The sequence below is a fragment of the Haliaeetus albicilla genome, chromosome 12, assembly GCF_947461875.1.
Source record: "Haliaeetus albicilla chromosome 12, bHalAlb1.1, whole genome shotgun sequence".
NCBI classification, from domain to species: Eukaryota; Metazoa; Chordata; class Aves; order Accipitriformes; family Accipitridae; genus Haliaeetus; species Haliaeetus albicilla.
Genome location: NC_091494.1, coordinates 28,123,307 through 28,150,585, shown reverse-complemented (window position 1 = coordinate 28,150,585; position 27,279 = coordinate 28,123,307). Strand labels below are relative to the sequence as shown.

General features: G+C 36.1%; 1 protein-coding gene across 1 annotated transcript in view; it reads right to left on the bottom strand.

Moving 5' to 3' along the window:
- The window catches only part of SPG11 (SPG11 vesicle trafficking associated, spatacsin), a 35,209-nt gene that overhangs the window by 5,648 nt on the left and 2,282 nt on the right, over positions 1-27,279 (bottom strand). The window contains exons 3-33 of the mRNA XM_069798720.1: positions 27,009-27,236; positions 26,019-26,217; positions 25,312-25,449; positions 24,173-24,636; positions 23,766-23,911; positions 22,572-22,704; positions 22,045-22,200; positions 20,556-20,734; positions 20,211-20,387; positions 19,666-19,737; positions 19,106-19,233; positions 18,255-18,433; positions 17,567-17,774; positions 16,837-17,040; positions 15,808-15,914; positions 14,868-15,013; positions 13,834-13,995; positions 13,004-13,070; positions 12,388-12,553; positions 11,030-11,235; positions 10,610-10,718; positions 9,936-10,095; positions 8,470-8,727; positions 8,046-8,246; positions 7,612-7,719; positions 6,303-6,462; positions 5,676-5,890; positions 4,570-5,314; positions 3,554-3,696; positions 1,900-2,098; positions 885-1,022 (exon numbers count right to left, since the gene is read on the bottom strand). Coding sequence (XP_069654821.1) covers positions 885-1,022; positions 1,900-2,098; positions 3,554-3,696; positions 4,570-5,314; positions 5,676-5,890; positions 6,303-6,462; positions 7,612-7,719; positions 8,046-8,246; positions 8,470-8,727; positions 9,936-10,095; positions 10,610-10,718; positions 11,030-11,235; positions 12,388-12,553; positions 13,004-13,070; positions 13,834-13,995; positions 14,868-15,013; positions 15,808-15,914; positions 16,837-17,040; positions 17,567-17,774; positions 18,255-18,433; positions 19,106-19,233; positions 19,666-19,737; positions 20,211-20,387; positions 20,556-20,734; positions 22,045-22,200; positions 22,572-22,704; positions 23,766-23,911; positions 24,173-24,636; positions 25,312-25,449; positions 26,019-26,217; positions 27,009-27,236 — 5,901 coding nt within the window. The remainder of the gene's footprint in view (positions 1-884; positions 1,023-1,899; positions 2,099-3,553; positions 3,697-4,569; positions 5,315-5,675; positions 5,891-6,302; positions 6,463-7,611; positions 7,720-8,045; positions 8,247-8,469; positions 8,728-9,935; positions 10,096-10,609; positions 10,719-11,029; positions 11,236-12,387; positions 12,554-13,003; positions 13,071-13,833; positions 13,996-14,867; positions 15,014-15,807; positions 15,915-16,836; positions 17,041-17,566; positions 17,775-18,254; positions 18,434-19,105; positions 19,234-19,665; positions 19,738-20,210; positions 20,388-20,555; positions 20,735-22,044; positions 22,201-22,571; positions 22,705-23,765; positions 23,912-24,172; positions 24,637-25,311; positions 25,450-26,018; positions 26,218-27,008; positions 27,237-27,279) is intronic.

The following is a 27,279-nucleotide window of genomic DNA, read 5'->3' as shown; positions in this document are numbered from 1 at the left end:
AAATACTAATATTCACCCTTACATTAATTAACCAGACAAAATAAGGGGTGAGTTAAGATCTGACAACAGGACAAATGTGTTAGGGACATAAAGATTACACAGAACATGATATTTTACTTATTTTCTCACAAAGGTTTTCCAGATTTACAGTGTTATAGCTGGATTCCAATGGAACAGTTTCAACATTAACTTCAGCCATGCTTTTGCTTCTACAGAACATGTTCTAGAAGACGCTCTTTCCTCACCACTCTGGACAAAATAGCATTGGAAGTTCTGCCCACATTAATATGAGACAACTCACACTAAAATCTTACCCTCATTCATTTTCCTCAGAGATGAGCTACCCATAATAAATCTTTTTATAAAAACAGTCTAAACTAGCAGTTTGGCACTGCTGATTAGCAGTGGCAAAATGGTAGCAAAGTACCGTGGCTATGTTTTGTAAACTTAGTGACAACATCTCCATGGTATGTAAAGCTGCAAAGTGTAAAATGGACTTTGTTAACAAAAGATCCAGAAAGTTAGTTTAACAATGGGTAAAGAAAGCCATTTCTAATTGTGATTAATATGAAGATAGTCACAATACCCTCCGTTCTGTAACATATAACTACAAAAGTTCAGGTAATTCACTGACTGCATTTCCCAGCTGTTGGCACACACAAAAAAAAAAAATCTGTACTTTGTTTGTAAAGTAAACTGCTGCCATACTTAAGCAACACGTTTATTTACTGTGCATTTACTTGGATCTATTAATTTAATATCAAATTTGAGATCAGTAATAGATGCTTCCATCAGCATTGCTTTTATTCTTTGTGATTTTAAACCAAGTAATGCCATGTTAGTAATGCACTAGTTACATCAAGTATTATTTGCCATTTACTTACTGCAAGACAGTTCCCCACGTGGTACAGAGGAAATTTTATCCAGTAACTTCATGCCAACCAATGTATGATCCTGGCACAGCTTAGCAAGCTGTAGGAATGCCTGACTCTCAGCTGCAGGGTTCAAAACCTGTTTCTGTCCTGTGTCCACACAGAGAGAGAGTTATGTCACAAGTGCTAATTGTTCAGGAGAGATTAGCTACGTTAACAGAAAAAAACCCCAAAGAAACCAATATAACTTCATCCAGACTGACTTAGGACTTGGAACTACAATTCTAAAGACAATTTTGATCTTACTGCTTAAATTTAAGAATCAGATATTACTTCTTTGCCAGTTCAGTCCAATGAAATCCTACTGAACAACTGTATTGCTACTGTAATTACACCTGTAACTTCACAAATCCAGTAGGTTGCTGCTGCTGAGAAAAAGAACATTTTCCTCTTCCTTACACAACACCATTCTAACCCATCCCTTGCAGAGCACACCCGGACTCACAAATCTCCATCTGATGGCTCATTGTTTCTCATGGAACTTTGTTGTTAAAGTTGTAGCAAAGTAGAAGTGACTCAAATAGAAAAGTCCCCCAGAAAGTTGTTTTGAGGAGCATCCCTCATTTCACAAAGTAAAAAAAAAAAAAAAGGGAAAATATTTTGGCCATGCTTTACACAAAGAAATGAACACGAGTCTTTCCAAGTCAGATGATGTGGGGCTGCAAAGGTCATGATTAAAAAACCCAAACAACCCTCTTTTTTAAAACCATTAATTTTACATACATAAAAAATAAAACCTTAACTACTGCAACACCACACTGGACACAAAAATAACTAAAAATAAACATTTGTATAAAACCTTATATAAGGTATACAAGGTTTACAAACCTTATACAAGAACTGCCCAAACATTACTGACTATAATTAGCACTCAAGTATCCCTAGAGCAAGGACTGTTTTTCAGATACACAAATACCACACCTAGAAACCAAAACCGCTAAAATACAAGATCAAGCTTCTTTACTACCTTTCCCTTCTGAAGATGCCTGTAATTCCTGCATGATTTCTTCAGCCACTAGTTCTGCCACAGTTTCAGGCTGGAGACCCTGTGTGGTAATGAATGCCTGAGCTTTCCTGCATCTGTCTGGCTGATGGGACGACAGAATTGCTCGAAGCACTTTTTCAGGGTTGTGGGCTGACATTTCACTGTAGGAGCAGTTCAATTCCTAAGAAATACACATACACTTAAAGGATTCTACACAGCAAAAATTCCAGTCCAGAACATATACTGACCTGCAGTACATCTTAATGATGAGCTGATGCAAGAGGGGAGTGCTGGAGAAGCAGACAAAACTGTTTCAAAAAATGCAAACATAATCTGTCCTTCTATCAGTTAACAGTGCCTTCATCTGTATATCTTCAGTATTAATGTTCTCAAGATCAGGATGGCATGTAAGTACTTTGTATTTGAAGTTTAATACTCACAGAGCTGTTGCCATGGACAGAGATACTTTCCTGAACCAAATATAAACCTTAACACTTAAAATACCTAGAAGAAAGACAGGAGTATTTCCTCCCAAAGAATTGTGTTTTACTGCATTAAGTTTTAATTATGAGGTTCCTTTTCCTCTTCTCTACATACCACAAACTCTCAGCAAAAAAGCTATACTAGTTTTTACATTTGCTACATTTGGAAGAGGAGTTGGTGAGGCTCTGTACATACTCTGCTATAACACATTACAACTTTACACATTCACAAATTAATAAAAAAAGTATGTCATAAACACAATGATCAATTCTTAATTAAAAAATATGGACATCCAGCTTCAGGCAAGAAGTATATGGACAGTATAAAAGGGAACAAGCCAGTCATATGAATACTTTTTAGTAGCTCAAATCTAAAGTACTCACTCCGAATATTCGAGGCATGAAAAATTCTGTAGGAAAATCTAAGAACCTCTGTAATAAAGAAGATTCTAATATTTTCAGCACACGCACTGCTTGTTTTTATTCAGAAAAAACCTAATGCTACCTTCCAAAAATATGACATGGAAAGGGGTTCTGTACCCTGAATGAAGTGTTCAGCAGCACCCTCTGGAGAAGAAGCAGAGGTGGGCTGCTGGCAATCATGAAGGTCAAAGAGCAGAGAGGCAACAAAGGACAATCTGCTACTTCTCCTATCGCTGTCTGGGTCAAACCACTTGGAACTTATTAGCCATTCCTCTCAGCAGCCTCTGGGTAAAGAGCTGACACTGTGTGGAGCCTGCAGAGCCCTTCTGTGCTAAAACTTCTAAGGCAGCTGCTATCTCTTTGTCTGCTTCTGGGTGGGTGTTGATTATGAAGGCATCCCACAACAAAGGCCTAAAGCAAAGTGCTAGATGAACAACATATGCTTTAAAGATTATAAAAAAGGCACATCAAAGAGACACAGGCTGAAATCTGGCTTAGTGGAGTCAGAGGTAGGGGCCTGGGGAGTCTGGGAGTTGAGTCATTTCAACACTTCATGCCTAGGAAGCATCTGGCCATTTTTCCACACAAAAGCTTGGTAATTTCACCCTCTGAAGCTTGTTTCAGGCACTTGATGAGTACTTTCACCACTCTTTATTCCTTCCTCCACAAACTTCCACAGCACAGCTTGATACGAACCACTTGTTTCTTCAATCATGTTATTAGACACATACCTTAGAAAGTTCATATAAACAGAGAACCTGTCTGCAGTAGTTTCTCCCATGGACACATTCATCTATGAGAGCCTTCAGACTGATAACAACTTGGTCATCTAGAGGTGGAGCCACAATGTGTGTCCAGTCTTCTAAGCTTGATGCTGGAAACAAAAATTTATATATAAATTCCTTTCTCATAAAGACAGGTAACACCAACAAGCCTTATACTTGGAGCAAGACTCCAGATATCTGTAGCAAATACATAATAGTTTCTCAGTCTTTGAAAACTGAACTCTTGATACCTGTGATTTATTTTTTTTTTATAAGTTTTAGGGTACAAACAATATGACAGAACACAAATGAGCCAAAATATCCACAATAATATCTCAGATGTAAAAATCCTAAGCATGAGAGAGCGTAAGGGTTCGGCAGTCTTTCTGATGGCTTAGGCTTCATTTATTCTCTTCTATTTCTATTAAGTGTTATTCAAGTTAGTATTAGAAAGTATTGTTCCAGCTGACAGCTTTCTCATTCAGACTTCATAAACCTGCACAGAGTACTTTATATATAAACGTTATCAGCCTTAGCCTTGCTATTAATAAGAAACACTAAACCCTTTATAATAACAAAGAATTCAGAGAAATATGTTAGTTAAAGCATTTCCTTGTTTCAGCTCCAGAAACACACTCAAGATTTACTAGAGTGTGTATTCCAAAAGCAGGAACATAGATGAAGTTCAGTGCTACTTTACCAGAACAGAATTGTGAACTATAAAAAATGAATGGTTAAGAGAATATAGAAACTGTATACAGAAACACCCTCCCTGAAGCACATACAGGCAACGTATATTACAAGGCTTCAAATTCCTTTCACCAGAGGATTTACAAACCAAGGAGATAACCCACTGTCCCGAAGACCTTATTTCCTGCAGGAATTTTGGGGGAAATTAACACTGTAACAAAAGAGGAAGAATCCAGTGGAACCGCAACTATGGTATCACTTGTCAAGTGGCTGAATTGGTTAGTGTTACTTACCACTTGGGACTCTGCTTTGCTGAGACGCACTGCTTTCAGATGTCTTCTCCCTTGTTATGAGGAGAGTCTGAATATCCGTGTGTAATTTGTCTAGCTCAGTCTCCCCTGAGGCCAGAGCTCTGCAATGCAATACCAGTGAAACATCTCTGTTGTAGAAATGGAAATACTGACAAACACGGCTGGCTTCATGGACACTTCCTTCATCAAGAAGGCATCCGATCAGAAACTTGAGTGATTCCTCCTCCTCGTTAGTCAAGGTCCGTTGAGAATCTCTGAACAAAAGACCCTCCAGTTTTAAGTACTTTGATGTGTTCAGAGCAGGTAGCTTTGAAAAAGAAAACTCCTTAGCTAAGTTATCAAAGGTAAGATCCCTGTTCGCTACAACACGGGAGGAAAATCTCAACTTGCCTGACCCCTCATCTGTGGATAATGTTTGTTGTGCGATGCGACAAATCCAGATCTGCTTCTCTATTTCTTCTATTTTGTGCAGTGGTACCGAGTCGTCCTTGGCTAGCCAATGGCCAGCTAGGGTAAGCAACAAATGTCTCTCCATAATGCTGTTTATCTTCTCATGAGCTAAAGATTCAAATACTGTGTTTGCCTGATCAAAAAAAAAATCAGATGCAGCTTTGCTGGAGATTGAATTTTTCATGAAGTTCTCATTACATTTTTTCCAGAATTCAATTCTTGTCTGGTTTTGATGCCACTGTCCAATGTCTCTTAAATGACGTAGATCTCTTAGAACCTGCAAAATTCAGAGAGGTTTTTAACAAATATCTTTCCAAAAAAGTAAAATCACACTGGATGGCCAGCATACTGAAAAACTGATTTTAGATTAAGTGTCTCAATATGCAACAAATCCATCTATTATTCTCACCAAATAAAACTGATTGCATAGTCCATAAAAAGAGTAAAAGAATAATGAAAGCTATATTGTCCTTTTCAGCTCAGCACTTACAGCCAACTTGTTTGGTGTACATGCACTGAAAATAAAAATGACTTGAATAAAAGTTTGTGTTTCAGGAAGGCTGAGAAGCAGCAGTCTCAACACTGTCAGCAATAGGAGTATTAAGAGGTGAATATCATTATCTAACTATACTAGTTACCTCTTGCATAACTACGGTGTCCACAGGCAATTCAGCTAGTGCTGCTACCTCCCGAGCCAGTGAGAACATTCCTTTCTCTTGTAGCTGCTCCAGAATTGATCTGCACTCACTCTGAAATGTCTCCATATTGTGACTGGTTAGGATGGAGTGATTAATTGATATGAAGGAATCTTTCAGGGTCTCACTGAGCGCACAGAGTTTCTTCATGTAAGGACCTGTTTTAAAAGAGTATAAACAACTAAAGGCAGCTGGTTTTTAAATCTGAAGAAATTCTGCTACTTATTTCAGCATGCAACCCTGCCAGAGGAAGGCAGATTTTACACTTTAAAGCTTTCATGGGACTGAACATAAGGTCTTAAATCCATAACTAAAATACTTCTGCAGATAATCTGTGCGCTCCTCATTAACACTTGCACATAATCATTCTCCCAAACAGAGTTACACACAGTTACATTTTCACCAACTGCAATTCACCATAAGGACCAAGTCTGGCTATATAAATTCTTATACAAAAATAAAACAGTATGAATACACTTAAAAGTAAACATTTTCAGTCACTCCAAAAACATTGCATGTGGTATTTAGATTAAAGCAGTAATATCATCTAACAGAGGAAGCTGTATTTACCATTGAGTAGATTATCTGCTGCAGCAAACAGCTGTAAGAGCTTTCCTAATTCATATTCCGTTCTACACTGCTGCATCATCAATTCAAGAAGAAACAATGCTTGTGATTCCAACCATTGCACAGGTAATTCTGAAGCTGCTGCTTCATCTTCAGTTTTAAGCTGTGTAGATAAAGATTTTTAAATGTTGGGGGTTCTTTTGCAAATATATTCTGCATTTTGGTGGGAATTGCACTGGAAATGGAAGGTGTACCAGAACTACCTCCTTCTTTAAGAAACAATGAACTGTCATTTGCAAGGGGGCACTGATCCATTACTGATGTATGTTTGACTTTGATCTGGAAGTAGTAAATTTTATGGCAGGGTGACCACCAATTACTCCTGATAATCATGGAAGAGGTATAAAAGATGCAAGAAGGATCAGAAATGGATAGATAAAATAAATTGCTAGATTAATGGCTCTTGTCATACTGCTGTATACTTTAGAAGCATATCCACTATCTGAGTGGCACACAGGGAAAAGAAACTTATCTAGTTATTCCATGACATGGAATGTTAATTCCCAAGATATTCAGGGAACTAGAAAATTGTGATGGAAATGAAAGAACTGAAATAATTTGTGAAAACGTCTGTATGTGACAAACAAGGAATGCTGCATGAAAACACTTTGGTCCTCTTTAAACCAACTGCTAAATCAGTGTTTTAATCAAACTGTAATTCAGTTGACTAAGTCATTGTCAAAGAACAGTCTACGCAACTACCAAAACTAAAGCAATATCACAGACTTTCTCAGAAACTCTGAAACATATTCAAAAAAATTGTCTTTCTTAAATAGATATTCCGTGTAAGTCACTGGTTTATCAGGTCACTATTGACTTGCCCTGGTCAATATAGAATAGAGAATACCCCACACTTACTCACCACAAATAATTCAGTTTACCAACAGTGGTCCTACCTGAGTCAATGCCAACCTTCAAACTGTAAACTGCTCACACAAGGAGGATGACATTGTATTTCAAACTGTAAACTGCTCAGACGAGGAGGATGACATTGTATTTCAATCTGCCCATATCAACTTAAAACAAAATGATTTCGAAAAATGCACTGCGCGTTTTGAATTGTCAAAAATATTTTTCCATCAAGTGCCAGCAATAAAAAGAATCTGCTGAAACCTACTGCTTCATAAATCAGCTGCTAGATCACTCTAAGCATACCCTTTTTCATTATTTTCATATATGACATGAGATGCCTATCACATTCTAATAAGGGAAGACCTAGGCAATGACATTTAGAGAAAATGAATTTGCTTACTTTTGTGAGACTTTCCTGAAACTTGTCCAGTTTTGTTTTAGCTTCATTGTATTTTTTACAGTTCATACATAGTTCATACATCTCCAGTATATACAGTAAAGGGGAATCCTTTAAGACACAAAAATAGGTTATAATTCTTTCCTAAAAGTACCTCAATAAATGTAGAATTTTCCTTCCTCAGTACCAGAACAATAAAGTTCTACTTTATTAAAATTGCATGCAAGGTTGATATATAATCTGCGAATTTGTAATAATTGGAAGAATTTCCATTAAAAATTTTCTTACTTGACTGGGATTTTCAGTGGATTACACCCAGGTTATCTAGGCCACAAAGAGCAAGACAGAGGGGGAACCTATAGGACATCTCCTCTCCAAGATGACTTGAGATACACTCAAGTATACCACTAAAAAGACCTTTAAATGTATTACCTTACCTTTAAAAAGAGCTGGAAACCATTCAGAAGTGTTTTACTTTTTTGCTTTCTTAAAAAGACTTTCCAAATAACTGATAGGTCATGAAGATCCCATTCATGATTTTCTGCTGAACTTTGAATATGGCTTGTTGCTTCAGCTCTGGTAGTATCATCCACAGTAGTAATTATCCAAACACAGAGACAATGAATAATGTTCGCATCCTGTAAAATGACAAAAATGATTGTTTTATAACCACCAGAGACAAACATCACCTTATTATACATCACTTGGGGAAATGTGTGATATTATTCACAATTACTACAAAAACTGAGGAAAAAACTCTATGAATGCAACCTACATATCTACCATTAACATAATTATGCACAACCATCACTTTTTTATTATTTATTCCTCAAAAAGATAAATAACTTCATCAATACTCACTTGGAAACATGCTGCTAAAACACTCAGAATAGGAGCATGCTCTCTCAATCCTTCAGTCAAAAGGTAACACGAAGGGTTCGAGTTCCCCTGACATTGAAAAAGGATTTGAAAGAGACTATCTGCATATTTGCTCTTGAACACACTGGCAGCACTCTTTTCAGGACTCTCTGCATCAGGACACAAAAATGGTAACTTCTCCAATGCCAGCATCAAGTGATCTTGTAAAATGGGAGTGAAATCTTGAAGGATAGAAATGACCTAGGAAAAGACAACCCAAAGCATCAATCCAGAGTGAGATCCAAAGAGAACAAATGGGAAGAAGGACTGAACCATTAAATACACAGAAAAGACAAATAAAACATTCTTTAAATTTTATTTTTTAGAACATTTTTGGCAACCTAGGGAGGAAAAAGTGCTCTGTAGGTGTGAATTATTCTAATAAAATATTGAAGCTCATCCTTTCATGTGAAGCTGAAATGCTTCTTGGAGACACTCATTTTTGGCACATCTCTCATATTACTAACAGCATATCATGAAAAGTATCTAGTTAGTTGCTGTTGTGTAATTACAGATTTTTCTTTTCAAGACAGCAACGAAGAAATCCAAGCTAAAATCCTAGGCTTTCTAAGTATCATCTTACCTGGAATTCTCCATTTAGCTTCCTCACATTACTCTTCCCAAATTGCATTTAATTTTTCCATATTGGTAATAATTTCTTAATTTTTAAATTACATTTAAAACAAAAAATGGAAGATTTAGATTCTCAAAAGCTTAAATATCTTTACACAAAAATCAGTGTAAGTTTTGAAAGGAAAGATAAGTGACTTTATTAAACTTACATTGAACATATGGCAACTCTCCAATAAAAAAAACAGTAACTAAATGATTTTAAAAACCAAATTAAACTTACAAACAGTATGTCATAATTTTAACTAAATTTAAAATTAAAATTAAGACTCTTCTTAGCAATTACTTTTGTATCCAATTCAGTTCAAAGAGACACTCAAATCACTCCTCTCTGAAAATTGTTTTCTCCACTACTGATTAATAACATCACATAAGATTTTTCAAACACGGAATTTTTTTCCTAATCTTCTCCTTTAATAGTTAGCTTTAGTGCTTTTAGAGGCATAATATATCTGCTGAACAGTCAACTCCCTCTGGAGTCAATTTCCTTTGTCATGTGTTAGCTTTTCACATGCCAAGAGGCAGAGAAAAGTAGAAAAGTTGGGAAATCTGGCTGTAAGAGCAGGTCTATCATAACCAGAGGATATCGAGCATCCTGAGACTTCTAACTCCCTGGAAAGTGATGAGGCTTCAATTTTATGTTGTCTCCACAATGTGACAGTCTCTTGTTAAAAGAATCTATTTTCTACCTTCCTTTTTATTTTTCTTTTTGAGCATCACAGACAAAAAAAATTTGTAATAAACTCTATCTTCTTTAAAATCATACACAGATAGCTTACCTCATCTGGCTGGTAGCTATACAGCTGGGTTTGGATGATGAACTGCAGCCAGTCGTTGGATTTGGCACATTCCTTTAGGTAAGATGTACTCAGTCTGATATTATGGAGTTTACAGAACTGCATTACCAAAGACCACTGCCTTCTCGAGTCACTAGATGTCCTGCAAGGAATTTAAAGAGCTTCAGCTGTAATAAACTGGTATTTATACCAGATGTTAACAATGTGTAAACTCATTACGTGGCCTGCGATCCACTGCCTGCAAATGGCAACACCAGCACTTCCACTGACTTCACTACAGGTAAGGTCACATTCCACTGGGGAAGCTTCCATACTACACCCTGTGGATGTTCCCACCCACCAAGGCAGGTACATTGTCCTATCTTGACAATGTAGGCTTTGAAAAAAAGTCAACAATCTTCACTTCTAAGTGTGCTGCAAGAACTCTGTGCAACAGTGAGTCTCACATGCTGACTGCATTTCCTTATTCTTGGCAATATACATCTATTACCTCTATTATTTGAAATACCAAGACTATACTCTAAATTCAATTATATTCAGTTTACTGCAATAAAACACACATAGATCTCTTTAATATTATCCGAATACACAAATTGTAAAATTCAGTGTTCAATCTCAATTTGCCAGCATAATCCTTTAAATCATGTTTTACTCACTTCTTTATTCCTTGATGCTCAACTGCATCCCAAAAGGCTTCTTCTAAGGAGATAAGAACTTCTTCTACTGCTGCTTTTTCACCATCAGCCAATTTTGTTAACTTTTCAACTGTTTAAAAGAATGTATTACTATTTCTGAGATGGTATTTGGGATTAGAGTAAGGGTAATATTTTCAGAAGTACCAGAATCAACAAGCAGAACAAATCATATTAATGTAAATGTTCCAATAGCTATGCCAAGTCTGGCAAAAATTAGTAAGAAGCAGGAAGAAAAGAAGAGCAAAATTCTTAGCTCTTCAAAGGACAGGGTGCTTTTACTGCATTCCTGAGAAGTTAGGCACCATCTTTCAATCCATCCCTGCTTCCCTTCCAAATAAATACATAGTACCCTATTTTAAAACAAGCAAAAGACACCCTTACCCAAAGATTCTCTTATTTGATTGTGCTGAGAATCTTCATTTCTAGTTCTGTAACTGAAAATTATGTTTGCAACTTTAATATCGACCCTGAGTTTGAGGCTGTCGAGACCGAGTAATTCTAGAAAACACACACAGGCTGCTCCTACTGAAGGTACACTGAAGAAAGAAAGAGCTAAAATATAGGCTTCATTTCCTGCTTGCTGAATCCTGAAACAAAAAGAACACCAGTTAACACATACGATTTTTAACCAATTTTCAAACATGAATATTCCCCATGTTTACAAGTACCTACAAGGTTTACTAAACTCACAGACTTTATTAGCATCAAAGATATGTAGAACCCAAGTTTCATATTTATAAAAAAGCGTAGGTACGAGAATAAAGCCTCACACATGATAAGCACAGAGTTTACAATTTAATAAACTTTAACAAAAAATAAAGCCAATGCATTTGATATTATAATTAATAAAAAACACCTGTCAGCAGTTTTAGTGCAAAAAGTCCCATTGCAGAAATTACAATCCAAGCACTGCAGCATCAAGAACCTGAAACTGATTTGCAGATTGTGTTAAGGGAAAATATACCCTAAAGGGTTCTACAGTGGCTGGTTCATTGGCTATCTGAAATTTTTCCACAGTAGTAACTGAAAAAACGATGCATGCTTGACCACCTTTTAAACTATTAAGTGCTTCAGTTTACGTTAACATATGTTTCCTTTTTGCCCAAATCTTAGCTGCTTACACAAGAGAAACTGTTTTGTATAGAAATGATGAAAAGAAACAAATAGTGACTAATACACAGACAAGACATTCTAGAAACAAAGTGATTTGTTCTGATGTAACTCCTACTAATTTTGAGTATACTTAGTAGTAAATTTACTATATTCAAGCAAGACGTGTAATTTGACTGTATCCTTTTGAACACATGATTTTGAAGCTTCAGCCAGAAAATCTAATTCCTTCAATCTCCAGTACATTATTTGTCTTATTAATTTAACTAAACAAGTGTCATCCTTAGGAAATGTCAAAGAAAAGGGGCATCTTTTTTCTGCACAGTGATCTAGAGGCTCAGGTCCCTAGAAGAAAAGCCTACCCGTGTTTGATATAACTGGAACATTTTTCATTCCTTGCTTTCATTGTGCAGATTTTATTTAGGTAATTCAAAATAAAGCTCACCTTCTTTTAGGTGATGTTTGATTTCTATCCTACCTGATGCTAGACTGAATAGACCCCTAGGACACCTAGTATTTCAAGTGATGCAATAGTCACCACTTGTTGGCTGTTGGGGAGGACTAATGTTACTCCATGTGCTAGATTATAACTTCAAAAGAACTATCCGACTGTCATTTTTGAGACTTACAACTGTTTGGGGGATTTGCTTTTTACTAACTGCTGGACCAAAAATGTACCAAAAGCAAATGATGGACGTCCATGGTGCAAATAGTACAAAAAATCCAGTCGTTCCATTATAGCATACTTGTTCACCAGTTCAGGGGATGAAAAATGAGGAAAGTCACTTGATGCATCTAGAAAGAATATCATCATTATGAGCTGATGAACAGTTGAATTAAACACAGAAATGGCTTTCAGCTACAAAACATGAGATGACAATCAAATACCTCTCCTCTTGTTCTAATTCAAATCTCAGCATGCCCAGACCCCACTGAAATTTCAATTCTCATTGTAAAATCAGAACTCTAGATCACTTCTTAGGCCCTCAACTTGCTTTTAAAAGAAAATACTGCTTTTCTATCTCATAATGCATTTAGGAAAAAATCTGCCTGTGAAAAGCTTAATGGAAAAAGGCAACCTATCTAGGATTTAATTAAAAAAAAAAATTTTACTAAATTACACTATTTTTTTGGTAAAAGAAATAGCCTTTTGAATAAGTTTATCTGCCAAATCATTCCACTGGTAGGTATTTTATCCTAGGTGCTCAGACTAGAAAACCATATAAAACTTGAAAAGAAACGTACCTGATACAGCAAGAGTATTTGTTGACTGCCAGCCAAATAATTTAGTGGGATCAAAGGGCACCAATGACTGAAAGATTAGAAACAAAATATATTGAGACAGTTTAAGATTTTCACGTCAGAACAGACTATAGAACATTTTAGGGAGCTATAGTAGCAGACAATCAGGAATGGCCTGTGCTGCTATCAAGCAGTGATGTATCTTGTGCAGTTCTCTCTCAAAAGTACATATTTTTCTACTCTGTAGGATCAGAACGCAAACAAGTGCAAGGAAAGGCTTAGACTTTGGTCTAAGGAAATAGGGAAAGAACATGCTTAAGTATTTTGCTAAACTGTGATCTTAGCAAAGTTAATACTTTCCTAATAATGAATAATTTGTAGCATTTCTTCCAACTTTCAGTTTATCTCATACCACAGATCTGAAGTAAAAGGTATTTGCCCAGAAATGTGTCATGACATTCCATGAGACACTATTGTTTAATTCTAAATTTCAATTTCCCTTAGACAATTAAAAACATTTGAATTTTTGTAATACTAAACAACCTGCCCACTGAACACTACAAGAATATCACTTCTCTAACTTCAGCAGTCCTGGAATGTCAAACACTGCAGATGTCTTTACATGTCTGGGGGAGCAGGGGGAAGCCAGACTCCCAGTATTTAGATACCATTTTAAAAAACCGTTCATAATGAAGCTATAAACTTTAGCTCCAAATTAGGGATTCCAAGGAAACGACATATGGTCCCCACTCTCCAGGCTTTAGCTGAAAACAAACTTCTCTCAGTTTACTTTTGTTCTGCCAAAAAGCACTACTGAGAAGCATTCTGTGTACCTGAACAAGATGGTAGAGAGAGATGTCAGGTGGCAAAATTCCATGAGAAGTACATGGGGGAAAGAGAGCAGCTTTGAGTTTGGGGTAAGGAGTCAATGCCATTTTTAAGAGCTGTGGATCAACTTTCTTTAGAGGTTTTTCCATATCTTCATTCTGAAGAACCTACATTGCAAGGAAGCAAAATTATTTCATTAGGAAGAAGAAACTGCATTAAGACACTAATAAAACAATCTTTGAATGCACCAAACAAACTACCCTCATGGGAATCTGACATACAGTGACAACACCAAAAGTATAATTTTTTCCTGTAAAATCCTTTTAAGTTATATTAGACATATCTTCAACTGCACCTGATGTTTTAGTTTACTGTGCTATTTATCAAAAAGCTATCAGTACTAATAAATTCTGTTCCAACATGTGGTTCACCAAGCATTTTTCTTCTCAAAGTATAATTGTTTATAATGTGCTTTTTGATCTCTACAGCACAATACAACTGATTAACACAATGTAACCCATAAGCTGAAGGTTTTGACATGTGTCCAGATTTTCAGCCTTTAAAAATAAAAATATGGAAGCTGAATAACACCTGTACAGATCCAAGCAGAAGAGCAGTCCACTCACCCATTGCTTCATTTACTTAAAAACTACAAATGACTACAAAAGGGGATGATTGTCTAACAAATACAGGCACACCATTTAAAAAGTTTATTGAAAATATTTTTCCAAACTAAAACTATTTGAGGAACACAAGTGCCTATAAACACTCTCAGCTGTCACTGTTATGAAGGAGTTAAATACTCCAACTCACAGCCACTGTGCCTTGCTATTTCTAAATCATGTAACCTCAAACTGCTCTACTCGCTTCATTTGGTCAACTAACACTGAAACATGGAACACTGAAAACAGATTTTCACATGAGAAGAAATTATATGATGGCATTAGCATATTTATTTTTATTAGCGTATTCCTTTGAGTTTTCAACACCATGTGAGAACTTCTCCAAAAGCCTATCAATAATTTGTTGCACACAGTACCTGATCAATACCTCCAGGTGCATACATTGTAGTAGCAAGTGCTAATAGTGTACGTCCTTCCAGTAGCATGCTACTCACGCTGGCTTGATTACTAGGAATCAAGATCTGAGCATTTGCTAGACTAGCTTGAAAAATCATCTTTGGATCTTAAAAGAAAAAAAAGTAAGATTTAATTTCATGCAAAAGCAATATTAAATCATTAAATCATGCACTAAAATTGTTCTATGACTACGAAAAATGCTGAATTTTCTATTTTTTGTTGTTAATAATGATTTTTCTAAATTTACTTATAAATACAGATAACCTGTTCTACGTTTTACTAAGTTTTCCCTGATTTCAAACCAGTTTTACCTACACAGATTGATTTGGATTGAGTCCCACAGTTCAGCATTGTATTGGTTTAATTCTTTATCCTATACTTATCACACTTTCTGAAAAAGCTTCACTTGGGCTTATTTTTATCATTTGTTAACATGTGACTCTACAAAAGATGAAATCTTTTTTAAAAAAGTGAAATGAATTAAGGGCACAAAGTCTACTGATTTTCAATGACAATAACAAAAAAAAAGCAAACACATAATCCAAGGGGCAGAGAAGTCAAAATGCACCACAAGAACTAAAGGAAGCTTTAATTTTAATAGTATATGCATTTTCTTATGAATTCTCGTTCTGTTCAACCTGTTGGGAATATAACAAAATTGGAGGTAATGATGATCGTACACAAAAAAATTCTCACATATGTACAGCCTCCAAATCTTTATGTACAGTTTAAGTAGGAATTATAATCCACATTTTAGAGATGGGGAACTGATACACATGTAAATGATCTGCCATGGTGAAAAAAGTTTGCAGCAGAGCAGAGAATTAAACCCAGCTGTGCCAAATACTCGCCTAGCAGCATAAATATCGGACCACCTTTTGAGCAAGGCCAGACTCCTACCTCGTGGATTACTGGCAACCCCTCGACACTGCACAAGGAATTCAAACCAGGGATGCGCTTCATGCAATTCCTTGTTATCCAAAATAGAGCAATTTGAAGGAGTTAAACTGGAAATAAGATGAGTAGCAGCACCGTGAAAATACAGTATTTGTAACCATCCTCTGTCCCAATATAACACTGCATTAAAAATTAAGAGCATCTGACTTGGTGTTATAGTGACTTATTTCATCCATTCTTATGAAAGAATCAAATCACATCACCCTTCTCCACAAGATGTACAGGTTTAGCTGATATGGCATCTCTGACAGTTCCCTCCTTTAAGCACAGCTTGCTTGCTTCCATAAATCAAATAGTTTCCAGACCTGACAACCACAAACACTTCCCAAAGAAGGGACATGACTCACTGGTACCACTCTGCATAGTCTACATATTTTATGCAAACTAAAATTGATTATGCAAAAAAAAAAAAAAAAAAAGTTGGCTTTTTTCTGCTCCACTTTTACCTTCTTAATAATTACACTGTTAGACTGGAGTTACAGCTAAGAAATTTTAATTGCAAAGTATTCATTAAGTGGGAGGTATTCATGCAGTTCCAATACCTAATATTGCTTTCTCCTTCAAACCCCAACTAATCCTAATTTAGATGGAAATCAGCAATTTCCTTATTTGTGAACATATTAAGAATGAACTCATACTTGTGCTCAAGTGAGAGCGTTTCTGAACAACAAGTTGTCCTGGCTCATTTAAGATTGTATTTCTTATAACATTATACTAATTACAACTATAATTGTTTCCTTTGATCACTGACACACAAATTAATATTGACAAGACAACCTGAATAAAGCTTCAAAATACAGCATGAAACCTAAAACACTGCCCCACAGTTTTTCATTGTATGACACTGTTGTGACCCAAGTAGTCTTTCTCACCAAACAGGAAGGGTCGAGGAAAACTGTTACTGCCAACTATTAAAATTGTATTTCATTATTTAAATCTGCATGACATTTGAGGGACGAAAAGCATTCATACCTGTAATAGTCTAAGTAAGTGTATAACAGATACTGCAAATTATGCTCTAAACAGTGAAGGACAAAACGAGCATGGAAGTCCAAACCACTTGCAGCATTGTATTTTGGAACAGGGTGAGGATTTTGCAGTACTCCCCCAAGGTAAGACAGTCTCTGGAGCAGAAGTTCAAAATCTTCCAACTCAGAACAGACAAAAATTCCATTTCTATCAGAAAAGAGCAAAAGCATACACACAGATTAGACAGTTATCTCTTTAACAAGTTCTGAAGGGTGTTTCCAGTTCACAATTGTAAAGCAGACCTTTCCTTCTAGGGGATGACTTCACTACTGAGGCAAACATGCCAAAATAAGTTTGATAGTGTTCAGACAATATTGTAGTTACTACAGTTCACTGCAGAGAATGAGGCATGAGGAGTGAAATGTTATGTGTTTAGAATTTTCTTCCTTGCATTAAAATGGGCATCAGGAATATAATCCCTATGAAAGATCAAAGGGCTGATAAGAGGATTTCTATTGCTCTCATGTTTCTTACTGTTTTCAGATAATGGAAAGTGCAAGTACAAGACTAAAATTAAATTTATTAATGGATTTGTGCTGTTTCAAAAAAGGGCACTAAATACAATATAAAAATTAATACATATCAAAGATTTTATTAACACGTACTTCTATAACTATCTGATTTTGGCTTCACATAAGATAGAAAGTTAGTATAATGCATTAAGGGCACATACCTAGCCAGCTTGTTTAATATATCATTTCTCATATAGCTACTACATAACATGTTCTGGTCAATAATGTCTGGAGTAAGAGAGGGCCAGTTAGCTTGTCCACACAAAGTCTGGTTGGGCCCAGATTCTTCAATCCATGAACAAATATTAAGCCAATCATGCTGGGCTGTCAAGTGCATCCAAAGAACCTCAGGATTACATGTCTTGAGTTCTGTGTTTCAAAAAGGCAAACTGATGAAACCAGCACAAACAAATACTACTTAGGAAAATACTGACATTTCTTTACACATGTACATATTCTTAATGAACAGTTGCAAATATGATGCTGAGATTAAGTATACTGTTACAGCTTGTTAGAGCTTTATGTTGGAAAAGCTAAATGTAATACTACAGTATCATAAGCTTTACAGAACGTAGCAGTGTGACATTTACAACAAGTGGCCATGCATTAGACAAGTCACTTTCAGCTAGTTCCAAATTTCTCTCTACAGGAAAAACACAGATCCCTGCCAGAACGGAACAGGATGAAATCACATTGTTTACCCATTTTCACTGAAAAAAATAAGTGACCTACTGGGGTACCACAACTCCAGTTACATCAGTGCCACTCCTACACAATTGCAATATACTACGTCAAAGACAGACTTTTAATTCACAATTTCTTTTAAGTCCTTAGTACCAGAATACTTGCCTTGGCGTGGTTTTCTGGGGAGAAGAATCATTTCCTGAATAAGCTCATCCCACCACTGAGCCCAGTTAAACATCACTCTGACTCTCCTATTGTGAACCTGATGTCTATCACAATTCAATAATGAGTCTAGAACAGCTGTGTGTCTGGAAAAGTCTTGTTCCTTTCTCCAGTTCTTGAAACTGCAATGAAGTATTGCATTAGGATGTTTTCTAGTACTCTCTTAAAAAACAATGTGACAAATAGAAGATGATGAAAGGGCCAACACATTTTGCTAGTCCATTTTGAAGACAGTTCTGGAAGTGGTAGAGGGACTTACTTCAGCTAAAAGTTTGAGAATGCATATGAGAGCAATGGGCAAAGAATTACCTCATTTTTCCCAAACCGACATAGCAAATGATATGTATTGTAACATTTTTACAATTATTTAACTGTAAAATGATTTTTCTAGGTTACTTTAAATTTGCTATATTATGGATATCATATATCAAAAATAGAGTAAACATTGCATCTGAACATGTTTCATTGGATTAGTAATTCTAATAATATAATTTGTTATTAAAAATACTTCATTTATGGTGATGATGACATGAACAGAAGACCTCTGTTATACTGACAATAGTATGTCATGACTTAGTCTGGAAAGAACATGACAGCAATTGTTACATTAATGAAAAAAGTAATCAGTTCCCACACTGACCTTTATTTTTGCAAATGAAGACCAGTGTGAAATTAATGAAATTACAGAAGACTGTATTTGTTAGTGCAGTAAATAATACAGAATGTAGAAGCCAGCATATTTTAAATCCTATTAACGTTATTAATTAATAATTAAAACAGATAACCCACATTACCTGGAAAGAGATTGAATCTCTTTATTTTCTTGGAAGGATTCCGAGTAAAAGCTTTCAACCTGTTGCACAAAGTCTATCATTTTCTTCTCTTTTTCAGAAAAATAATTTTCTTCTTGTAAAACTTTCACCTTTAATTCAAATTAGAGTATTACCTCCAATTACAATTGTTATCTACTTTTAATATATTGAAGTTGTAAATGATCCTGCAAGTGTAAAGAGTTAACCAACTGTAGGAAAAAATGCTGGAAGCATTTAGGTCAATACACTTCAATTACAAGAGGTCCAGGACTTCATACTGTGTGAAAGCAGATGAGAACTAGATCGGAGCCAGAACAAAGAAATGACTTTTTAACCAATTCTTACTTTAACTGCAAATACAAAAGAACATAGGCATGTCAATGACTTGTCTCAGCAACTACATTGCAAGGATGCAGGGACAAAACCTGTTTGTTCCCACTCTGAAAGTGTGTCCAATACAATGCTTTCTCTCAGCATAAATGCACATCAGACTTCAGACCTGAGAATATCAACTAGACAAAAAAAGCCTTTTCTACACTTACCAACAGATCTCGTACATGTTTATCAACTGTGTAGAAACATATCTTATGCAATTCCTCCTTCACATCAAAGCCCTAACAAAAAAGAAGATACTCATTGTATGCAAACTGTACAAATGCAGCAGTACATTGACAGAATAAATGCACCTGCTTTCTTTCCAAAGCACACAACCTTTTACAAACATGCTTGTGATATTCACTTCAACAGTTACTAAAGATGTCATAATAACCCAGTGATCTGTGTGATATCTCCAGCATGTCTGGATATAAAATGTGTACCCTTTAATATCTGACTTACCAGAATCACCTTTACACTTTGCTGATCATGACATCAGTCAATACACATTTATAAACAGACTCCCTCAGCATTCTGAAGGCATTAGTGATCACAGCAGTTTTTTAAAACAAGTTAATTTTCACTGTAATACATGTATATGGCAGAATCAATACATCCACAGGACACCTAAATGCTCCCCATACTCTTAGCATTCATTTATTTTGTTAGTCATAAAGAAGTGTTAAGAACATGCTTACTGAACACCTCTCACCATATTTCTTAAAAGTTCTGAGGCCTCTCTGGTATTGTCCTTCAGAAGGCGGTCATAGACCAGATTCAAACCTGTCTGAATAAATTCTTGAAGACTTTGAGCAGGATGCTGATGCATTCGGAAGAAGGTCTGGGCTTCTGGCATTTTGTTGCTTAAGATGGCCTCAGCAATGACCTCCTAAAAGGGAAAAAAAAAAAAAGGAACAAACTTATTAATCATCAGTGTTACTATATTTATAATCCCTATACTGATTTTTTCCCCCAATAGTTTAAAGACATTTCCATGTTAATAATTTCCTTAAATATATCTAGTAAGAATAGTAAAAAATGGATTACTCATTTTTACCTCTGGTGTCAGTTTTTCCCACATGTGGCTTTCTTCTAATGCAGGTAGGTCTTCATCAAGATCACTTCCTGTGTGTACCATATTTATTTGTGGTCGAGGATATTTTCTCAGAAATTTTCTAAGTTTAATAATGTAATCAGTTAAAATATCCGCACCCTTCTGCAGGTATTCATCAGGTTCTGTAAAGAGCATCCAAGATATCAGTTAAACAGAAATGAACAATACAGCACTTTTAATGCTTATCAGTGTTGAATGCATTCTCCTGACTAATAAACAGAACACACCTCTCAGAGGAAAGAGCACATCAGCTCTGTATTGCAATTTGACCTGTACAAGTACCGATACTGTCCACCACCATCAGCGTACTGTCACAATACAGCCACAATCCTACCAGTGCTCCAGAGAGGTCCCCCTGTCCTCATTGATGTGTTTTCCCCTTTAGGGACAAGTAAATGAGAACTGAGATTTTTTATTAATCCAACCAATTATTAGTCAGATAAGTCCCACTTAAAATGCAGGGACTTTTAAACATAACATTCATGTAGTAAGAAACAAAAACTACTAAAAATCATGTAGAATAAAAATATTAAGAATAACAGTTAATGGTTTGCACCTTTTACTATCAAAGGAAATCAGTTCTGCTTTAACATGTATAGCCTGTTGGTCCACAGACTAAAAAGCATCACTGAGACAGCAATTCAGACCCAAGCAGCAGGACAGCACACTGTACGTTGGGACATGTCACACCATTCTCCATAGTTTTATCTAGCAAAGCAAAATTGTCCTCTGGAATTCTGTCATTTTAATACTTCACTAGTATACCAGCTGTTACTCTATTCTTGTACCTTTGGGGCTGTAGTTCAAAGAGCAACATTAAAGCAACTGTGCCAGTGTAAGGAGACATGCACTCCCACATCCAGTCTACAACCCCATCAGACACTGCTTCTTGCTTCTGTGCCACCCCTTGGGTTATAATGGGATGTGTGACTGTGTTGCCACACAGTAAATCAGACTGGGAAGTGCTCCAGATAAAAAATAACCTGGTAGGCTATTTTTTCAGCTGTATCAGTTTCTTAAACTAGTTTATTCCATTCCGCAGCCACATAAATATTTGTGCCAGAAGATTTCAAGTGGTAGCATTGAGAAAAGAACAAGCAGCTGAGGGCTAAACTCAAGCCATTTAACTGCACTACCATCAAGTATCCAGCAATAGCCTGAAAGTCCCATTCTGCCATTCTTACGCATCCCAAAATAAACCTGTTGACAGGATCCTGTCTGATCATATAGTTGTTTGGGCTAACACAGATATGTATTCAGATTAATGTCTCGTTTCCCCTTAAATAAAATCTTTCATTCACTTAACTAGCATTTTTTATTGTTGTTAATTCTAGGCAAATTTAGGCTTTTAATTAAAAAAATTAGGTTTTCTTCCTTACCTAAGCAACGACACATTACATTACTACATATGATTCAAAATGAGTAATCTTACCCTCTGTGTGCACAAAAATTTCTTCAAGTTGCTTGCTAAGGAAAGTTAACGTAAGGTTTAGCAGCTGCTCAGAAAAGTGTTTACTGTGAGGCTCCATATCGTTTTCTTTGATAGCTGAGCAAAGCAAGTTTAAAGCTGGCCTCAGCTCTTCCAAATCTGCAATATTTACATAAAAAGTTAAAACATCTGCATTCTACCATATGACTGATCACATAAATTTAAAATCTAAGTTAAAAGTAAGAGGCACGCTACAAAAATCTTCTAAAATGTGTCAAACGATACATGGAACATGCTTTGCCTTCACATCAAAGTGCTTATAATACGTATGCCAGTATCAGAACACAACAAAAAACCCAACGCATTATGCACCATTTCTCTCCTATTTTCCAGAAGCAGAGGAGTTGCAATACAGCATCATCCCAACATACATGAGCACAGGCAATTCAATCTGTTTTTACAAACACACAGCCATAAATAGAAAGGCAATTAAATTTAAACCTCCGCATAGCTGCAAGTATTTTACTTACTTTTCAGGTAAGATTGGGATGCACTATCAGTAGACTGTTCAGGTCCAGAGCAGGATGCAGACAGATTGAAAAGACTTTCTTTGCTTTTTAAAAATAAGTCTACCGTGTCTAGTTGACGATTTTCCAAACCTGCCTAGACAAACATGCAGCAGAACAAATATGCGTGTATTCTAAAAATATATATTGTACACTTAATGCTAGTATTTTTACTTCGTACTCAGTGACAAAGTATACATGCAGAAAAAAAGAAGACATTTCAACTATGCATGCAACACCTGTAGCCTGAATTAACAAGGTGACCTGTTCAGTACCTGCCATGCTCCTTTAATAGGCTTTGCAGAAACCTTGCCCTGTATCTTCAGAGGTAAAATGTTAATGCAGCAATTTATTATAGAGTTTGATTTGGGATATAAAATAAATACTCTGAGAATCAGGACTTCGAATAAGCTTACAGCAACTGAAAATTGCTGTGACTCTCCCCCCCCATCAATTCACTTTCCATCACACCCTCCAAATAAAACCAAAAGAACCCTACCAAATGTCTTCATCTAAGCTCCCTCCCTCCAAACACAACTGAAAACATAGACTGACAGTATACTGAATGATGGTGTGGACAGACTGTTGCAGAATCTCAGATTTATGGAACAATATATTTTTTAAACAAGGATCTCTGTCATCTAAAAGTAGAACTAGATCACTGGAAAACTGCAGACACACAAGGAGATTTGTTCTGTGGTCTGGTACATTAAAAATATTTTATCAGCTACTGTTAAGGGATACCAAGCAACATTTGGTAGCTTTAAGGTCTCCTCTTGGCTTCACAAGAGTGGTATGATAAAAACAAAAATCTAGTTCCAAGGATTTATTTTAATATTTGACATTTTGCAAGAGGACAAAATCTGCTGCTGAAATTGGCAAAAATGCTTTGGGTCCAATTAAGAGGGATTTTTGAGCACTGCTTAGTTTAATTTTTTTTTTTTTTAATGTGCGTTAACTTTGTTGCTGTGTTTCTTCTTTTGGGTTACTCACCTGGGTTACTTGGGGGTTTTATTTAGTAACTAAACCACTACTTTTTGCCCCTAGGTTACTGAGGCATACTTTGTGTCTAAAATCACCATTAACATTGTTAAACTGCAATCATTACTTTAAAGAAGTGTTTTTGTTATCTGTAAGACATGAAACAGATTTCTTTACCTCTAGAGCATGTATCGGAATTGAACATCGTTCCCATCCATTGAGATGACAAACAGAATCTACGACTCCAGCGCTGCCATAGATCATCAATCTATTCAAAAACTCTTCTTGAGTTAAACCAAACAGAACTAAGGAGAGACCACGCTCTAAATAAAAGAATCAAACCATAATTAGAAATATATAAGCAAGTTGTGACACAGCAACATTTGTATGTACTGCCTCTCTTCCAAAATAATGACACAAAGCTGCAGTGGCTCCATCTGGATTTCCTCTCAGCAAGAACGCATCAGAAATTAGCCAACAGCAACCAGGCAGACAAGGAAGAACACTACCAAATAAATAAATAAATAAATAAAGCTTTTATCAGAAGCCTACATCTGAACAATTATAAAAAAAAAACCCCTCACCTGTCAGAAGTAGACATAATGGCATGTCTTCACTGCAATCCACATAAACACTATTTTTGTCAAAGTGGTAATACGTCACATCTTGCGACTCAAAATCCCAGAGAGCAAGAGTCAAACCTTTGTGATTTGTTAATACTACAAACAGGGCTTTAACTCCAGTTACCAATTTACACTCCAGTTTCACCACTTCTTGTGGTGCTTCTATGGGAATTTGTTTCCATTGCTGTCCTGCATCGCTGAGGTTTGTACCACCGCTTTGTAATGGTTTGGAAGGGGCCCACGTAACAGCCCGTGGAATAAAAGCCACCATCTTCTCAGAATTTTCATAGATTTCAGGATCATGATTTTCAAGATGGGTAAAAAACTGATACCAAGGTAAATTCAAGTCATTCACCAAATCTGGAGAACCTGGTCTTCTTCTCCTTACTCTGTCACATAGGGAGGATAAGTGTGCCTTCCAGGACCTGGGGGAAGAAACAAGTTACCTATAATACCAGGTATTACTCCAAGAACAATGCAGATAAATAAATTTCCAAAGTTCCCTCAGTTAAATAATATGCATTTTAAGCTTATAGATTCTATCCAGCATATTGCGTTTTAACCTGAACAGGTCCTGTTTATTTCTATTTAAATACTGTTTGCAGCCAGTTTGAATGATCACAGCTGTATTAGCTGACAACACCCACGAAGCTGAGCATTTAATTCCAGGACTAGTATTTATTATTTACACCAAGTTATAATTAACATATTTTATTAGTATTAATACCACTAATACTAATTGTCACAACACGGTTAAAATGTTTTACATGAACACAAAATATATTGAAGTCCACATGCACTCATCTGCACTAAACACACAACAAATTGTGAAGTACTTGGAATACAAAAATCTCTCAATACTGGTTCAAACTAAAGCTAACACCCTAAACAGTAATTACTATTCGGAAGCTGTTCAATGACATACGTAAAGTTGTCTCGGCCCATTTCCTAACATCGTCCTAACATTCAAAACATTTAAAGCAAAATGAGCTGATTTTACTCGCCGCAACTACAATTAAAAAAAATGCATCAGTTTATTTAATCAATGATCTAAAGGAGGTAGAACCCAGCCTGTTTTAGAAAGTATTTTCATTATGTACCTGTCTGTGCGGAAAGGCAATGACAAAAGCTCCATGCTATAGTCAGAACTAGCAAGGTCATCCTCATCAAGTCCTTCAGGAGGCTTCACTGGAAGATTTTCAGCATCTCTCTTACAGAGCAAATGCCCCGGGAACTGTCTGTAAAGAAATAAATACTAAATTTCACCTCCTTCAGATGATTTAAGATTTTTTTTTTTTCCCTCATGTTTAACTCCTCCAGGAGCTATCAGCGAAGCAGTTTTCTCTCAGATTAACAGCATTCACAAAAACGTATCCAGGTAAGCCATCAGAACATGATGCTATTTCCTTTGAGGTAGACAACACCTCTAAATTACAACCTAGTCCTAATTTATCAAGCAAAATCAGTAAAACTGTATCAGAATAGTTTAACAATCCCATACCCTACAGTATTTCTAAAATGTGCTACCAACCACCACTGGCACTAATTGACAGCACGTATCCTAATCTTCCTAGAAAAAATACAAACTTCAGTACAAAGTTTTTCTATTTCTTAAAGTGACAAAGCATAAATTGGAGCAAATAATATGGGCAATCTTTAAACATATATGAAACTTCCATCCTACCACAGAGCCAGAACTCAAAACAAAAAGCTGACAGCATCTCTTCTATTATAGGACCAAGATTAGGCACTTTTTAAAGTTAGTTGTACTCAAACCTTTCATTTAGGAATTCTGCTGCAAACGTACCTGAAGTACATGTTTAGATCCACTGAGACGGCATAGCTGGAAGAACTGATGATCACAGCAACACTGAGATCATGTGACACTTTCACCGCAGTGAGTGGCGATGTGATGGTTGGACTCCTGTCCTTATCCTGCACATCTCCCTGGCAGAGTGCTATGTTGATGTTTGCTAGTTTTGCACCATCAAAAGAGTCAAATATGTCTTTAAACAGCATCAAAGAAAAAACCAGGCCTCAGATTGTCCAACAAACAAAAATTACATAGAAGGGGAATTTCTCTTAACTTTGCGGTCCAAGCCAATCTCTGCACAACAAAACATTTAGAACTGTTTGTTTTACAAGAGCATTCTAAGCTCAGCTAGGATCAGAAGTGAATTGTGCTAGGTGCTGTACAAATACGCAACTTGTGCCATCTCAAAAGAGTTAACTTACACTTAGAAGTGAACTGAGACGAATATATATTGACAGTTATATAATTAGGAGGAAAAAGTAACCTGACTTTATTACACTTTTTTACATATGTGTCAGAAAAAATTGACAAAGAATAAGTTAAAGTTGAGCACCTTGTGGAACAGTCTGGCAGGTTTGAGCTCCTGTTCTTTAGAATACAAAATACAGCTATCTGGTTTCCAAGCTGTGATTCCCCACATATCTGTAGATAATTTCTAAAGGATCTAATTAAGAAAAGAAAGGCTAGTGACAGTAGACTTAAGCCTGTTATACACAGATCCCTATATCAAAAACACTGAAAGCCATTATTCTAGTGTGAAACAGATTTCCAGTGGCATGTTGAGAAACTACATTTGATACATGACTATGGCATTTTTTACTACATTAACTAGCACTTTGCTACACAACCCCTTTATTGAAAGCATCTTCAAAACAGACATGAATTTCTTTCAAGAAATTTCTGCTTAACCCTGACAGAAAAGAAAAATGACTTTGTTCTTCCAGATTGTTTACACTGAGAGCTATTCTCTACTGCAAAGGATACAAATCCGGCCAGAACTATCTAACAGAAACAAGATCCCCCTGCAGAAGTGTGTATCTGTTATTCTTTCCAAAACTTGCGGAGGCAAATCAAGGGTAAAGCAGTCACATGTCTCTATGGGTGAGTCTCTTCCAGGAAAGGTAAGATGCACAACAATAAAATTATTGAGCAGAAGTATGCATTTGTTGTTTTCAAAAGACAGTATCCTCAAAGATAAAACTGCAGACAGACCTGTAAATTTAAAGATATTTTAGGATTATAAAAATCTGGTACT